Source organism: Prionailurus viverrinus, chromosome C1, assembly GCF_022837055.1.
Source record: "Prionailurus viverrinus isolate Anna chromosome C1, UM_Priviv_1.0, whole genome shotgun sequence".
Taxonomy (NCBI): domain Eukaryota; kingdom Metazoa; phylum Chordata; class Mammalia; order Carnivora; family Felidae; genus Prionailurus; species Prionailurus viverrinus.
The window spans coordinates 49,778,726-49,797,241 of record NC_062568.1 but is presented as its reverse complement, the minus strand read 5'-3'; the positions used below and the strand labels follow the sequence as shown (position 1 = coordinate 49,797,241).

The window sequence follows — 18,516 nt, the reverse complement described above, 5'->3', positions numbered from 1 at the left end:
TGTGAGGAACACAGAAAAACACAGACTAGGCTCAGACCACGGACTTTGTAACTGCAGCTGTTTATTAAATGCTGGTTTGCGGGCTGCTAAAATCCCCAAGGACACAACTGTCAAGTACGTTTCTTCTGGCTTAGAAATAAATAACACCACCATCATGAGTCCTGGTACTTTTCGGAGGAAAGGAACAAAAGGGAAAAGACTGCTCAGAACCACATGAGAAGCTTTTTCAGAACAGACTTACCCAAATCGTGCTCCCTAGCTACAGGATCAGAATGGAGTAGACAGGGGATGATGCAGATACCACAGCCTGCAAAAGCTCCCAGTTAAGTCCGACAACATCACACTTTTAGACTCACTGGCCTACTTATTAAATTTATTAAACATGACATACTATTTTTGATCATTTACAAACCTTTAGGTCTGAAATTTATTTTACTAATCAAAGTCATATCTCTAAGAATTGAATTTTAAAAATCCAGTAGTGTCCATTTCAGAACTCAGTCACTGCCGAGAAGTCTGGGCACAGTCCAATAAATGAAATGCATTTCCATTATCACTTTATCTGTTGCTATAAAATAAAACCATTTCCTGATAGACAAAAATAAAATTACCTGTAGCATTAAGACTACTGTTTTCACCACATTCCACTGTGATTTTCTGCCATCCACAATCACGGTAAATCCTCTAGCCTTACACTTTTCACTGAAACAACAACAACAAAAAATTACAAAACATTAAAACGGCCTTCATATTTTGTTCTTTATAATCCTAAATAAAGTTTATAGCTTAATCATATATGGAGCAGCATTAATCTCACTTGATCTGGCTTACGCTGTCATTAATAAAATGTTTAAGAGTATCCTTTCAGTTTTCTCAAACAATTTACTTTTTTCATTTCAGGAAATGTTGACAATCTACAAACTAATCTGGCAAGAAAATTACTCTGAAAGTACAGAATGTCAATGGCCTAAAAAAAGGAAGAAATCAAAGCAACATTCAAATAATCTCAAAAGCCTTTCAATTTCTTCATCTGTAAAATGGGATCACAGTGAAGTAGATAACTAGTGGCTGCCAAGTGCTTACAGATTCTTACCTCTCCTTCCTGCTAGAAGTATAAGGTTAAAACAGGAAGAAAATAGCGTAAGCTATGACTAACCAACAGAAATGGATTCCCTGGTGTTCTTTTTAGGAAATTTAATGAGATGAGGTAGAATTTGGTCTACATAGTAATTCAAAGCCTGAAAACTCCATGTATGAACATACCACCCACCTCTGCATTCTCAGATATTTGACCAACAAAATAAATATCCTGAGTATTGGAATGTGTTACTGCTATATATTATATTCAATTATTCAAGTATTAAACACTTCCCAAAAGCCTACCCTAGTAAAATGCAACAACTGTGTTGAAAAACTCCATCCTACAGACCAAACTACATAGATGCTTTATTATTATCTACTTATAAAATCAATTCAGTGCAAGGATCTCAACTGTCCTCCCTCCAATACAATAGAAGACATTTAGTTTTACTTAGCAGGGCAAGGAATTGGTAGTGAAACCTCTCCACACTCAAAGTTCTATCAGTTACATACATTATAGGAAAGGTAATTAGCAACCCTTTCCTAAAATATAAATCCAACAATCCAGGGGATTTTACCAATCCTGCCTTACTTCCTCCAACTATTCACATTAGCCTCAAGATGGTTCTTGGAGAGCAGAACGGAGTCGCCGGAGCCAAGCGCAGACGAGAGGCCCACAGAAGAGGGTAGGAAGGGCGGCGAGGCGGTGCGCGCTTCACGGACTGGCGGGAGGGAGCCGGGGCGGAGGGGCGGCTCGCGGGCCAAGCAGAGCCCCCGAGTCTGGCTTGCAAAAGCGGAGGGGCCGGGGGGGGACTGTGTTCCGACAGCAAGCGCGACTTAGCGTCTGGGAGGAGGTAAGTTAGCAGCTCTGCTCGGAAAGCGGGAAGGCTGGAGGACAAAGGGAGGGAGAGCTGCTGAGCCCCCTGACGACAGAGCTCAGTTTGGCGGGGAACAAAGGCGCTCGCCAGCGCCATCTCCCCCGCCCATCCCCCAGCCAAAATCCCAAAGGGAACCAGTTCCTGCCAGGGAACTTGCTCGCTCCGCTCAAACACCCAACTCTGTGCTTCTGCAGAGCCAAACCTCCGGCAGCAGATCTGACTCCCTCCCGCTGCCACAGGGCCCCTCCTGAAGTGGATCACCAAAGGAGAAGCGAGCTAAGCCCGCCCCTCCTGCCCCCGTGCACCTTGCCTACCCACCCCAGCTAATACGCCAGATCCCCAGCATCACAAGCCTGGCAGGGTGCAAGTAGCCCAGACGGGCCACGCCACCCCACAGTGAATCCCGCCCCTAGAAGAGGGAAAGAGAAGGCACACACCAGTCTGACTGTGGCCCCAGCGGTGGGCTGGGGGCAGACATCAGGTCTGACTGCGGCCCCGCCCACCAACTCCAGTTATACACCACAGCACAGGGGAAGTGCCCTGCAGGTCCTCACCACGCCAGGGACTATCCAAAATGCCCAAGTGGAAGAATTCCCCTCAGAAGAATCTCCAGGAAATAACAACAGCTAATGAGCTGATCAAAAAGGATTTAAATAATATAACAGAAAGTGAATTTAGAATAATAGTCATGAAATTAATCGCTGGGCTTGAAAACAGTATAGAGGACAGCAGAGATTCTCTTGCTACAGAGATCAAAGGACTAAGGAACAGTCACGAGGACCTGAAAAACGCTTTAAACGAAATGCAAAACAAAATGTAAACCACCACAGCTCGGATTGAAGAGGCAGAGGAGAGAAAAGGTGAACTAGAAGATAAAGTTATGGAAAAAGAGGAAGCTGAGAAAAAGAGAGATAAAAAAATCCAGGAGTATAAGGGGAAAATTAGAGAACTAAGTGATACACTAAAAAGAAATAATATACGCATAATTGGTATCCCAGAGGAGGAACAGAGAGGGAAAGGTGCTGAAGGGGTACTTGAAGAAATAATAGCTGAGAACTTCGCTGAACTGGGGAAGGAAAAAGGCATTGAAATCCAAGAGGCACAGAGAACTCCCTTCAGACGTAACTTGAATCGATCTTCTGCATGACATATCATAGTGAAACTGGCAAAATACAAGGATAAAGAGAAAATTCTGAAAGCAGCAAGGGGTAAACGTGCCCTCACATATAAAGGGAGACCTATAAGACTCGTGACTGATCGCTCTTTTGAAACTTGGCAGGCCAGAAAGAATTGGCACGAGATTTTCAGGGTGCTAGACAGAAAAAATATGCAGCCAAGAATCCTTTATCCAGCAAGTCTGTCATTTAGAATAGAAGGAGAGATAAAGGTCTTCCCAAACAAACAAAAACTGAAGGAATTTGTCACCACTAAACCAGCCCTACAAGAGATCCTTAGGAGGACCCTGTGAGACAAAGTACCAGAGGCATCACTACAAGCATAAAACATACAGACATCACAATGACTCTAAACCCGTATCTTTCTATAATAACACTGAATGTAAATGGATTAAATGCGCCAACCAAAAGACATAGGGTATCAGAATGGATAAAAAAACAAGACCCATCTATTTGCTGTCTACAAGAGACTAATTTTAGACCTGAGGACACCTTTAGATTGAGAGTGAGGGGATGGAGAACTATTTATCATGCGACTGGAAGCCAAAAGAAAGCTGGAGTAGCCATACTTATATCAGACAAACTAGACTTTAAATTAAAGGCTGTAACAAGAGATGAAGAAGGACATTATATAATAATTACAGGGTCTATTCATCAGGAAGAGCTAACAATTATAAATGTCTATGCGCCGAATACGGGAGCCCCCAAATATATAAAACAATTACTCATAAACATAAGCAACCTTATCGATAAGAATGTGGTAATTGCAGGGGACTTTAACACCCCACTTACAGAAATGGATAGATCATCTAGACACACGGTCAATAAAGAAACAAGGGCCCTGAATGAGACATTGGATCAGATGGACTTGACAGATATATTTAGAACTCTGCATCCCAAAGCAACAGAATATACTTTCTTCTCGAGTGCACATGGAACATTCTCCAAGATAGATCACATACTGGGTCACAAAACAGCCCTTCATAAGTTTACAAGAATTGAAATTATACCATGCATACTTTCAGACCACAATGCTATGAAGCTTGAAATCAACCACAGGAAAAAGTCTGGAAAACCTCCAAAAGCATGGAGGTTAAAGAACACCCTACTAACGAATGAGTGGGTCAACCAGGCAATTAGAGAAGAAATTAAAAAATATATGGAAACAAACGAAAATGAAAATACAACAATCCAAACGCTTTGGGACGCAGCGAAGGCAGTCCTGAGAGGAAAATACATTGCAATCCAGGCCCATCTCAAGAAACAAGAAAAATCCCAAATACAAAATCTAACAGCACACCTAAAGGAACTAGAAGCAGAACAGCAAAGGCAGCCTAAACCCAGCAGAAGAAGAGAAATAATAAAGATCAGAGCAGAAATAAACAATATAGAATCTAAAAAAACTGTAGAGCAGATCAACGAAACCAAGAGTTGGTTTTTTGAAAAAATAAACAGAGGCGCCTGGGTGGCGCAGTCGGTTAGGCGTCCGACTTCAGCCAGGTCACGATCTCGCGGTCCGTGAGTTCGAGCCCCACGTCGGGCTCTGGGCTGATGGCTCAGAGCCTGGAGCCTGTTTCCGATTCTGTGACTCCCTCTCTCTCTGCCCCTCCCCCGTTCATGCTCTGTCTCTCTCTGTCCCAAAAATAAATAAACGTTGAAAAAAAAAAAAAAATTTTAAAAAAGAAAAAATAAACAAAATTGACAAACCTCTAGCCAGGCTTCTCAAAAAGAAAAGGGAGATGACCCAAATAGATAAAATCATGAATGAAAATGGAATTATTACAACCAATCCCTCAGAGATACAAACAATTATCAGGGAATACTATGAAAACTTATATGCCAACAAATTGGACAACCTGGAAGAAATGGACAAATTCCTGAACACCCACACTCTTCCAAAACTCAATCAGGAGGAAATAGAAAGCTTGAACAGAACCATAACCAGCGAAGAAATTGAATCGGTTATCAAAAATCTCCCAACAAATAAGAGTCCAGGACCAGATGGCTTCCCGGGGGAGTTCTACCAGACGTTTAAAGCAGAGATAATACCTATCCTTCTCAAGCTATTCCAAGAAATAGAAAGGGAAGGAAAACTTCCAGACTCATTCTATGAAGCCAGTATTACTTTGATTCCTAAACCAGACAGAGACCCAGTAAAAAAAGAGAACTACAGGCCAATATCCCTGATGAATATGGATGCAAAAATTCTCAATAAGATACTAGCAAATCAAATTCAACGGCATATAAAAAGAATTATTCACCATGATCAAGTGGGATTCATTCCTGGGATGCAGGGCTGGTTCAACATCCGCAAATCAATCAACGTGATACATCACATTAACAAAAAAAAAGAGAAGAACCATATGATCCTGTCAATCGATGCAGAAAAGGCCTTTGACAAAATCCAGCACCCTTTCTTAATAAAAACCCTTGAGAAAGTCGGGTTAGAAGGAACATACTTACACATCATAAAAGCCATTTATGAAAAGCCCACAGCTAACATCATCCTCAACGGGGAAAAACTGAGAGCTTTTTCCCTGAGATCAGGAACACGACAGGGATGCCCACTCTCACCGCTGCTGTTTAACATAGTGCTGGAAGTTCTAGCATCAGCAATCAGACAACAAAAGGAAATCAAAGGCATCAAAATTGGCAAAGATGAAGTCAACCTTTCGCTTTTTGCAGATGACATGATATTATACATGGAAAATCCGATAGACTCCACCAAAAGTCTGCTAGAACTGATACAGGAATTCAGCAAAGTTGCAGGATACAAAATCAATGTACAGAAATCAGTTGCATTCTTATACACTAACAATGAAGCAACAGAAAGACAAATAAAAAAACTGATCCCATTCACAATTGCACCAAGAAGCATGAAATACCTGGGAATAAATCTAACCAAAAATGTAAAGGATCTGTATGCTGAAAACTATAGAAAGCTTATGAAGGAAACTGAAGAAGATTTAAAGAAATGGAAAGACATTCCCTGCTCATGGATTGGAAAAATAAATATTATCAAAATGTCAATACTACCCAAAGCTATCTACACATTCAATGCAATCCCAATCAAAATTGCACCAGCATTCTTCTCGAAACTAGAACAAGCAATCCTAAAATTCATATGGAACCACAAAAGGCCCCAAATAGCCAAAGGAATTTTGAAGAAGAAGACCAAAGCAGGAGGCATCACAATCCCAGACTTTAGCCTCTACTACAAAGCTGTCATCATCAAGACAGCATGGTATTGGCACAAAAACAGACACATAGACCAATGGAATAGAATAGAAACCCCAGAACTAGACCCACAAACGTATGGCCAACTCATCTTTGACAAAGCAGGAAAGAACATCCAATGGAAAACAGACAGTCTCTTTAACAAATGGTGCTGGGAGAACTGGACAGCAACATGCAGAAGGTTGAAACTAGACCACTTTCTCACACCATTCACAAAAGTAAACTCAAAATGGATAAAGGACCTGAATGTGAGACAGGAAACCATCAAAACCCTAGAGGAGAAAGCAGGAAAAGACCTCTCTGACCTCAGCCGTAGCAATCTCTTACTCGACACATCCCCAAAGGCAAGGGAATTAAAAGCAAAAGTGAATTACTGGGACCTTATGAAGATAAAAAGCTTCTGCACAGCAAAGGAAACAACCAACAAAACTAAAAGGCAACCAACGGAATGGGAAAAGATATTCGCAAATGACATATCGGACAAAGGGCTAGTATCCAAAATCTATAAAGAGCTCACCAAACTCCACACCCGAAAAACACATAACCCAGTGAAGAAATAGGCAGAAAACATGAATAGACACTTCTCTAAAGAAGACATCCAGATGGCCAACAGGCACATGAAAAGATGTTCAGCGTCGCTCCTTATCAGGGAAATACAAATCAAAAACACACTCAGGTATCACCTCACGCCAGTCACAGTGGCCAAAATGAACAAATCAGGAGACTATAGATGCTGGAGAGGATGTGGAGAAACGGGAACCCTCTTGCACTGTTGGTGGGAATGCAAAGTGGTGCAGCCGCTCTGGAAAGCAGTGTGGAGGTTCCTCAGAAAATTAAAAATAGACCTACCCTATGACCCAGCAATAGCACTGCTAGGAATTTATCCAAGGGATACAGGAGTACTGATGCATAGGGCCACTTGTACCCCAATGTTCATAGCAGCACTCTCAACAATAGCCAAATTATGGAAAGAGCCTAATGTCCATCAACGGATGAATGGATAAAGAAATTGTGGTTTATATACACAATGGAATTCTACGTGGCAATGAGAAAAAATGAAATATGGCCTTTTGTAGCAACGTGGATGGAACTGGAGAGTGTGATGCTAAATGAAATAAGCCATACAGAGAAAGACAGATACCATATGGTTTCACTCTTATGTGGATCCTGAGAAACTTAACAAGAACCCATGGGGGAGGGGAAGGAAAAAAAAAAAAAAGAGGTTAGAGTGGGAGAGAGCCAAAGCATAAGAGACTCTTAAAAACTGAGAACAAACTGAGGGTTGATGGGTGGTGGGAGGGAGGAGAGGGTGGGTGATGGGTATTGAGGAGGGCACCTTTTGGGATGAGCACTGGGTGTTGTATGGAAACCAATTTGTCAAAAAATTTCATATAAAAAAAAATAGAGAGAAGTAAACAGTACCCTTAAAAAAAAAATGGTTCTTGGAAAAGTGAGGTCTAATTCCACTGACAAACAATAAAGTTTTAAGAATGGGGATGGTATTATTAAAGGTTTCTAAGACCCCCTGTAGGCAAGGATAGAAGCTGAGTTTCCAAAGGAAACAGAGAACTACTCAAAAGATGAGGCAAATTGAAAAAATGTCCATACAAAAAATCTGCACATAAACGTTCACAGCAGCCTAATTCCTAACAGCCAAAAGCAGAAACAACTCAAATGTCCATCAATGATGAACAGGAAAACAAAATGTGGTGATCTATACAATGCAATATTGTTCAATGCAAAAAGGAATGCAGTACTGGTACATACTACAACATAGATTAACCTTGAAAACATTATGCTAAATGAAAGAGGCCAGACACAAAAGCCCACACATTGTATGATTCCATTTACATGAAACTTCCAGAATAAACATATCCACAGAGACAGAAAACAGATTAAGAGCTGCCAAGGGCTAGGAGGAGAAGAGACTGGGGAGTGAATTCTAATGGGTACAACATTTGGGGGGGGAGGGGGCAAATAATAAGAGTGCATGATGGATACACAACCTTGTCAATATACTGAAAACCACTAAACTGTACAGTTAAAAAGGTGATGTTTAAGGTATGTGAATTATATCTCAATTAAAACAATGGTTAAGTACTCTGTTTTTGGATTTTGCATTTTAAAACAAAGGATTCATTAGGTATTCTTTGGGAGAAAAAATGTGAGATAATACAATGATCACTTTGGATTAGCAAGAGCATATAAAGACTTGCTTGGGGAAGCAAATCTGATACCTAACTGCTAGTTGAAGGATCAGGTAAGGAAGAAATTCCTGGAGTTTCCCAGCAACAAGACATCGAGGAAGAGCACTTTAACTTAGGTAGGATACAAGACCAAGAGTGGTCAACCTAGGTCAGGTAGCTGGCTGTTGAGTAGTCTTCAGAGAAGTAAAACCAACTGAGGGTCTCTGCCAATGCATTGTAGAAATTTGCAGGAGCAGGACATAAGACACACAGAGCTGTTCAGTGGAAGGCCTCCCCTCACCGGTACTAGAGACAAGATCAGTGTGCCATCCCCGTAATTTGGTACTTTCTTTTCAATTGGCATTTGCATCTCGGAGATACAGGTTACACAACCATTTTGTTAAAGAAGTTTTATGTGAATAATACATTTATATTTCAAAGCACACTCTAAATTAATCTGTATGTTAAGACAAAGAAAGTAAGGAAGTTTGAAAATACCATCTGCAGTAATCTTAAAGGGCGTAAAAGTGCTCTAAATTTATCTTTTGGGGTAGTTAAAAAAACACCCTTAATCATAATTTTCTCACATTTTACTAAGATAATGAAAATAAAATTGAAGGATACTATTTGAAAATTGCAAAACCAGTGATCTCTCAACTATGGGAATGGATTGTGGGTTTTTGTTTTGTTTTTACATTCCTACAAGTGGAGAGATAGTTTCAACTCTTTTCTAATATCTTAAGTTTAGAAGCATGTTCTGTCCTCTATAAAGGGTATGTGAGAGTAGCTGCAGTGCTAATATTAATAAATTTCTATACTTTTAATATGTTTATAATTACATCTAAAGAACAATAAAAACAATCTATTAAGACTGTCTCGTTGGTCCTCCCCCATTTGAGCCTTTCAAGGGTGAGGTAGCTACATTACAACAACTATTAAAAGAGGAGAGGCTCCTTAAGAAGCTCACTCACTTTGACTAGAAACAGACTGGGGATTTCTGGGGCTCTTCACTAATTTCTTTAATTAAAACTCTTCCACTTATACAGCTCTGTTTATACTTAAATAATAGCAACTAATTTCACTTATGCTTTTATTATAACTTATTTACAATGTATCCTTAGATAACATGCTTCCAGAAAGCAAGGATATTATCTGACTGATATCCTGGCAGCTTTAGCACAGTGCTTTAAATATAGATACCCTTTAAAAATATTAGAGGGTGTACATTGTATCACTCCCCAGTCAGAAATCAACAGTGGCTTTCCTTCTCCTTCAGAACGGAGGCCCTTACCATGGTTTACAAGATCCTCTCTATGATCTGTTTCTAGCCTCTCTGACCACTGTTCTAGAACTCTGTCCCTCTCTCAAACTGCTCCCACCAAATTACCTCCTTGCTGATTCCACAAGCCTGCTTTCACCTCAGGGCGTCTGCACTAACTGCTCTTTCCTAAATGCTCTTTCCTAAATGCTCTTCCATCAGATATCTGTGCTACTTGCCCCTCACTTCCATCAGCTCTGGTAAAATATTATCTTATCATTTTGTGAAATAGTACCACACACACCATCCTTAACTCTTTTCATGTTTTGTCTTCATAGCATTCATAAACATCCAACAAACTGTGTGCTTATTGGTAATATTCATTTGATCATTAGCTATAAGGCCCATAAGGGGAGGGACTGGGTCTCCTCTCTTCACCCATTTCCTCAGCACCTAGAACAATGAGGAGTTCATTGCAGGGTCTCACATATTTACTGAGTGACTAGAGACTTGTGGTATTAACAACTGTATAATTTTTTGGCAACTCATTAAAGCTCTGTGTTCTGCTGTTTATTCTGTAACATAAATGAGTTTTTCTACAATTTTGAAGAATTGACTTAAGACCCAAGTTTGATTGAAAAAAAATTTAAAAAAACTAAAGAAAATGGAAGGGTGACTTCTATAGATATTGAATCACTACAGAATCAATAGTAATCTGATCAAGATTAATCTGGGCAAGTACTTGGCAGCATTTCTATAAAGAAGATTTAAGAGTGGGGAGATGATTCTTAAGGTAACTTTCCAATCCTGATGATGTACCATGATTCTATATTGGGATGATCAACAAGTTCCTAAACTTTAAGCTAGAAAATAATGATTTTAAATACAGGTATACCTCATTTTATTGTACTCTGCTTTACTGCACTTCACAGGACCTGCATTTTTTACAAACTGGAGGTTTGTGTGGCAACCCTGGTCCAGCAACTCTATAGGCACCACTTGCTCACTTAATGTCTCTGTGTCCTACTTTAGTAATTCTCACAGTATTTTTTTTTATATTTACTTATTTTTGAGAGAAAGATTGTAAGCAGGGGAGGGGCAGAGAGAGAGAGAGAGAGAGAGAGAGAGAGAGAGAGAGAGAGAATCCAAAGCAGGCTCTGCACTGCCAGTGTTGAGCCCAGTGTGGGGCTCAATCTCATGAACCATGAGATCATGACCTGAGCCAAGATCAAGAGTCAGACACTTGACTGACTGAGCCACCCAGGCACCCCAATTCTCGCAATATTTCAAACTCCAAATATGTATATTTGTTACGGTGATCTGTGATCTTTTATGTTCCTACCATAGTTGTTTTGGGGTGCCACAAACCACATCCCTATAAGATAGAGAACTGAATACGTGTTGTGTGTGTTCTGACTGCTCTACCAACAGTTGTTCCTCTGTCTCCCTCTCTCCTTGGGCCTCCCTAGTTGCTGAGACAAAGTAATATTGAAATTAGGCCAATTAACAACTGCTCAGTAGCCTCTAAGTGTTCAAATGATTTTGTTCTCTGAATCGAAAGCCAAAAATGATTAAGCTTGGTGAGAAAGGCATGAAGAAAACCAACAAAGGCGAAAAGCTAGGTCTCTTTCACCAGTCAGCCAAGTTGTGAATGTAAAGGAAAAATTTACTGGAGGAAATTAAAAGTGCTACTCCCATGAACAAATGAACTATAAGAAAGCAAAACATTCTTTGGAGAAAGTTTCAGTGGTCTGATTAATCTTCTGATTAAACCAGCCACGACATTCCCTTAAACCAAAGCCCAATCCAGACAGTACTATGGAGGCTGAGAGAGGTGAGGAAGCTATAGGACAAAAGTCTGAAATTAGCAGAGTTTGATCTGTGAGGTTTAAGAAAGGAAGCCACCTTCAGAATGTAAAATTGCAAGGTAAAGCAGCAAGTGCTGATACAGAACCTGCAGCAAGTTCTCCAGAAGATCTAGCTAGGATCATTAATGAAGTTGGTTTACTCTACAGCAGATTTTCAATGCAGACAGAACAGTCTTCTATTAGAACAGCATCTTTAGGAGATGCCATCTAGGACTTGCACAGCTAGAGAGGAGAACTTAACAGCTGACTGTCAAAGGACAGGCTGTCTTGTCAGGGTTGACACAGCTGATGACTAAGTTGAAGCCAATACTCATTTACCATTCTGAAAGGCCTAGGGTCCCTAAGAATTATGCAGATCTACTCTACCTGTATTGTGTAAATGAAATAACAAACCCTGGATGAAAACACATCTGTTCACAACATGGTATACTGAATGGGCTTAAGCCCACTGTAGAAACCTACTGCTCAGAAAAACTGATACCTTTTAAACTATTACTGTTTACTGACACTGCACCTGTTCACCCAAGAGCTCTGATGGAGGTGTACAATGAGATTAATGTTATTTTCATGCCTGCTAACACAATATCCACTCTGCAGCCCACGGACCAAGGAGTAATTCTGACAAGGAGTAATTCTGACTTTCAAGTCTTATTATTTGAATATTTCAAAAATCTATAACTGCCAGAGACAGTGATTCCTCTGATGGATCTGGGCAAGTAAATTTAAAACCTTCTGGAAAGGATTCGCCATTCTAGATGACATTAAAAACATTCTTGATTCATGGGAAGAGATCAAAATATCGACAATAACAGAAGTTTGGAAGAAGGTAATTCCAACTCTCATGGATGATTTCGAGGCTTCAAAACTTGATTGAAGAAATAACTGCGGATGTGGCTTTCCTGTCATATTGGCTTCACTGCAGTGATCTAGAGCTGAACACGCAATTATCTCCAGGATATGCCTGTATATACTGAATATACTGTTGAAAGGAAATGTGAAAACAAATTAAAAAGTCTCTCAAATGTCTTTTATAAGACCATATTCACCAAGGCTGTTTCATATATCAATCATCAGCTGTGATAGATCCAGGTTAAATGTGAATACTAAAAGTTACCAATAAATATGGCACTGTGACGATAGCAAAGGTGGCTGCAGAGCAGTAATCAGGAACACAAACCAGTGGTCAAAATGCCAGGTTCAAATTCCCCTTGGTTTACCACATGCTCTTGGTCAAGACACCTAAATTGCCTACTCTTTCTATGTCTCAGAACCCTCATACATAAGATGGGGATAATGATGACTGAACTCATCCCATAAGTTTGTTAAAAGAATTAAATGACTTAACAGTATCTATTATTTCCTGAAATCTAAGATATCCTTTTCACATATGCTTCCCAATCATAATCCACAAGCAAATCCTCAGGTCAGGTCCATTCTGAATTTAAAGTCCTACAAAGGAAAGAAATACCAGCCTAGACAAACTTCTGTCCATCAAAATAGTTTCTAATGAGCTGGCAACTTCAGTATGTTTGAATTTTCCGACAAAATATAAGATGTTCTGAGAATGGTAAGTTACTAGGTTTAGTCAGCCCACATTTGAGTACACAGAGCTCTGAGAAACTGAAGCAGTAAAATAAAATAGAAGGTAGAAACCCATATCCATAAGCCACACTGACCACCGACTAAGAATAAGGTACTACACTGGGCTATGAAAAATACAAATTATAAGATACAGTTTCTCCCCTCAAGGAGCTCAGAATCATTTAGAAAGATGAAAGAATAAGGAGTATTTCAGTTAGTGTCTACTATACAGTCACATACATATTATTTGTTACTAAGGAAACAATATACGCTTTTGAAATTAAAAAAATCAAGACAAATAATAAATGTAAAAATAAATAAAAAATCAAGAATCATCATTAAACACATTATGGTTAAATTCCTGAAGAGTCAGAAACAGTGAGTGCTATAAATCTGGATAACAGCAGAATCTGGGAAGGATCTACATAAAGGAGCTAATAAGATTTAATGTGAAGGACAGACACTGAGCATAAAGAATATGAGCAAAGGCACTATATTAAGTTGAGAAAGTTTCTTAATTTCTCCGCCCTCATTTTTTCATCTATAAAATAGAAATAATACTATCTACTTTACCATTATTTTGAAAACTGAGTTAGTAAAAGTACTAAAACTAAGTGCCTTACATAATAAGTGCTCAAGAAATATTAACTGAAAAGGTGAGTCTAATCATACAAGGTCGTGGCAGAGAAGACTGAAAGACTGCCCTTGAGAACAAAGACCTAAGTCTTTCCTGCCTTCGCAATGCACCATGTACAATGTCTGCACTGGCATCAGCAAAATAAATGGCTACTGAATTGAATTCACTGTGCAGAAAAAAAGAGGTCATGGAAAACTGAGAAGGATGATACAACTGTTGTTTTAGCGAAATCAATCTTGGTTTTGCCTGCAAAGTGGGAAGAGAATGGGGTTATTATACTAGTCCAGCTTGACAATTTAGCCATCCCTTGATGTGAACTTAAGCATATAAAAAGGGAACAGAAAGGACAGAAAAATAAAAACTACATGGCAAAGAAAGGAAATACTAGCTTAGCAGTTACATTTTAAAATGCCACATTATAAATTTTCAATACATAGGTGTTGAGCAAGTGAGATAATTTCTTACATTAAAAAAAAAACACTCATCAACAGCATAAAGCATGTTCAAAACCCTCAACCATCATGCTTTGAAATAACTCTAAGGACAATGCAACTATACCTCCATCTAGTAAAAGTACATTCGTTAAAGAGGAAAATGGAAGGCACTGGCTCAAAATTTCTTGGGAGTGAGTCCCATTAAAAAAAAAAAAAAAAAAAAAAAAAGAGGAAAGCCATCTCAGTCACACTCTCAGACTATACTGAGTCTTCTCAAGTCTAAGAAAACATATCAACGATGAACTAAGATATTCCAATTATCTTCTAATTGCTCTGCAGAGTCCTAAAAGCTCCAAGAAGTCTCCTTAAAAGTGAGGGAGGAGGCCCTGCAGCGGGAGTGAAGTCTGAGAAGAGAAAATAAGAGTGGGCAGAAATGGCTGTGGACCTCCACTTCTATCTGTTTTATAAATTCTGCTTCTGGCTAAGATTTTCTTTGAAGAAAAATGTCCATAGATTTTTTTTTTTAATTCTGAACATATAAGATACATAACCTACAGAATACTAGTAGTTATACAGTCCAGAAAGGAGTAGCATAATGTATTCCAAGTACTGAAAGGAAAAAAACCTACAACCAAGAATACCCTACCTACCAAGATTATCATTAAGAATTGAAAAATAAAGGGTTTCCCAGATAAACAAAAGTTAAAGGAGGTCATCACGCCAAAACAGTTTTACAAGAAATGCTAAAGAGCATTCTTTAAGTGAAAACCATAGCCCATAACTAGAAGAAAATTATGAAAAGAAAAAAGTTCACAAATAAAAGCAATCATATAGTAAAGGTAGTAGATTAACGACTTGTATCTTTTAAATTTTTTTAATGTTTACTTATTTGAGAGAGAGAGAGAGAGAAAGAGTGAGAGAGAGACATGATAGCACAAGCAAGGGAGGGGCAGAGAGAGGGGGACAGAGAATTGAAGGGGGCTCTGTGCTGATAGCAGAGAGTCTGATGCGGGGCTCCAACTCATGAACCACAAGATCATGACCTCAGCTGAACGTAATGTTCAACCAAATGAGCCAGGTGCCCCAGATTAATGACTTACAAAGCCAGTACAGAAGTTAAAACACAAATTATAGTAAAACAAATTATATCCACAAAAATTCCAAGGGACACACAAACAGATGTAAAATAAGACACACACAACATGTGGGGGTGGGCAATAAAAATTTAGTGCTTTTAGAATGTGTTCCAACTTAAGCAATTATCAACTTATCACAGACTGCTATACATACAGGATGGTACATATAAACCCAATGGTAACCACAAATCTAAACCCAATATTAGATACACAGCAAAACAGAGAAAGGATTCCAAGCATAACATAAAGAAAACCATCAAATCACAAGAGAGCAAGTGAAGAAAATTAACGGAAGAATTACAAAAACAATCAGAAAACAATTAACCAAATGGTAATAAGTACATACCCATCAATAATTACTCTAACTGTAACCAGACTAAATGCTGCAAACAAAAGATATAGGGTGACTAGATTAAAAAAAAAAAAAAAAAAAAATGCTGCCTTACAAGAGACTCACTTCCGATCTAGTCACATACAGACTGAAAGTGAAGGAATGAAAAAATATATTTCATGCAGAAGAAGGGGGAAAAATAGCTGGGTTAGCAATACTTCTATCAGACAAAATAGACTTTAAGAGAAAGACTGCAGCAGACCACGTGGGTGGCTCAGTCAGTCAACCATCCAACTCTTAATTTTGGCTCAGGTCATGATCTCACGGTTCATGGGTTTGAGCTCCATGTCCAGCTCTGCGTTGACAATCCTGAGCCTGCTTAGGATTCTCTCTCCCCCTCACTCTGCCCCACCCCTGCCTGCTAAGTAAATAAACATTAAAAATAGATAAATGAATAAAATGAGAGACAAACAAGGACATTACATAATGATAAAAGGATCCATCTGACAAGAGAATGTAACAACTATAAATATCAGACACCCAACACAGGAGCACCTAAATATATACAGCAAATTTTAACAGACATAAAGGGAGAAACCGATAGTGATACAATAGTAAAGGACTTTAACGCCCCACTTAGATCAGTGGATAGATGATACAAACAGAATAACAAGAAAACAATAGCTTTGAATGACACATTGGACCTAACAAATATATACAGTACATTCCATCCAAAAACAACAGAATACACATTCTTTTCAAATGCACGTGGAACATTTTCCAGGATAGATCACATGTTAGGTAACAAAACAAGTCTCAATAAATTTAGGAATAGGAAGACTGAAATCAAACCAAGCATCTTATCCTACCACAACAGTAGGAAACTAGTAATCAATTACAAGGAAAAAAAAAAAACTAGAAAAAACACAAACACATGGAAGCTAAACATGCTACTAAACAACCAATAGGTCAATGAAGAAATCAGAGAAAAAAAAAATACATAAAGACAAAACTGAAAACACAACAGTACAAAATCTTTGGGATATAGCAAAAGCAGTTCTAAGAAGGAAGTTTATAGTGATATAAACCTATCTCAAGAAACATAAAAAATCTCAAATAAACAAACTAATCTTGCACCTAAAGGAATTAGAAAAAAGAACAGGGGCGCCTGGGTGGCTCAGTCAGTTAAGTGTCCAACTGCTGATTTCAGCTTTGGTCACGATCTCACAGTTTGTGGGACTGAGCTCCTTTCACACTGTCAGCGCCCAGCCTGCTTGGATTCTCTCTCCTGGTCTTTCTGACCCTCCCCTGCTCCTGGGTGTGCTCTCTCTCTAAATAAACAAACTTAAAAAAAAAAAAAAAAGTTAGAGGGAAAGAAATGATAAAGATGAGAATGGAAACAAATGAAACAGAGACTTAAAAAAAAATTAGAAAAAGTCAATGAAACTAAGAACTGATTCTTTGAAAAGATAAACCAAATTGATAAACCTTCAGCAAGACGCATCAACAAAAAAAGAGAACTCATAAAATCAGAAATGACAAAGGAGGAGAAATAACAACTGACACCACAGAAAAACGAAGGGTTGTTGAGAATGCTATAAAAAATTGTATGCCAACAAATTAAACCACCTAGATGAAATGGATTAACTTCCAGAAACAATCTTCTAAGACTGAATCAGGAAGAAATAGAAAATGTGAGCAAACCAATTACTAGTAACAAAACTGAATTGGCAATCAAAAAACTCCCAACAAACAAAAGTCCAGGACAAGATGGCTTCACAGATAAATTCTACCAAACATTTAAAAAATAGTTAATAACCTATTCTTATCAAACTATTCCAAAATATAGAAGAGGAAGGAAAACTTCCAAATTCACTATATGAGGTCAATGTTACCCTGCTACTAAAACCAGACAAATACAGAAAAAGAAAAACACAAGCCAATATATTCGATGAAGATGGATGCAAAAATCATCAACAAATTTTAGCAAAGCACATTTAATAACACATTAAAAGGATGATTCATCACAATCAAGTGAAATTTATTCCAGGGATGCAAGAACTGATACTCGCTAATCAATGTGATACACATTAACAAGAGAAAAGATAAAAACCACATAATTATGTCAATAGATGCAGAAAAAGCATCTAACAAAACACAACATCTGTTCATGATAAACACTCTCAACAAAGTGGGCTTAGAGGGAACACACCTCAACATAATAAAGGCCATATGTGAAAAAAACCCACAGCTAACATCATACACAATGGTGAAAAAACTGAAAGTGTTTCCTCTAAGATGAAGAACAAGACAAGGATGTCCACTCTCACCACTTTTATTCAACACAGTACTAGAAGCCCTAATTTCAGCAGATAAAAAAAAATTTTTAAAGGCACCCAAATTGGTAAGGAAGAAGTAAAACTGTCATTATCTTAAGATGGCATGGTACTATATACAGAAAACCCTAAAGATGCCACCAAAAAACTATTAGAATAAATGAAATCTGTAATATTGTAGGATACAAAAATATACAGAATTCTGTTGCATCTCTAACATTAATAATGGAGCAGAAAGAGAAATTAAGAAAACAATCTCATTTACAACTGCACCAAAAAGAATGAAACACCTAGGAATAACTTTAACCAAGCAGATGAAAGATCTGTACTTTGAAAACTAAGAGACTGATGAAAGAAACTGAAGGCAACACAGACAAAT

General features: G+C 38.5%; 1 protein-coding gene across 7 annotated transcripts in view; it reads right to left on the bottom strand.

Moving 5' to 3' along the window:
* Positions 1–18,516, bottom strand: part of SESTD1 (SEC14 and spectrin domain containing 1) — a 171,021-nt gene that overhangs the window by 80,189 nt on the left and 72,316 nt on the right. For all 7 annotated transcript variants that reach the window (XR_007154798.1, XM_047871087.1, XM_047871085.1 and 4 more), the window contains one exon: positions 612–702. Coding sequence is in view for 6 of the 7 variants with exons in the window: in XM_047871087.1 (XP_047727043.1) it covers positions 612–702 (91 nt within the window). In the remaining variant the exon portion in view is untranslated. The remainder of the gene's footprint in view (positions 1–611; positions 703–18,516) is intronic.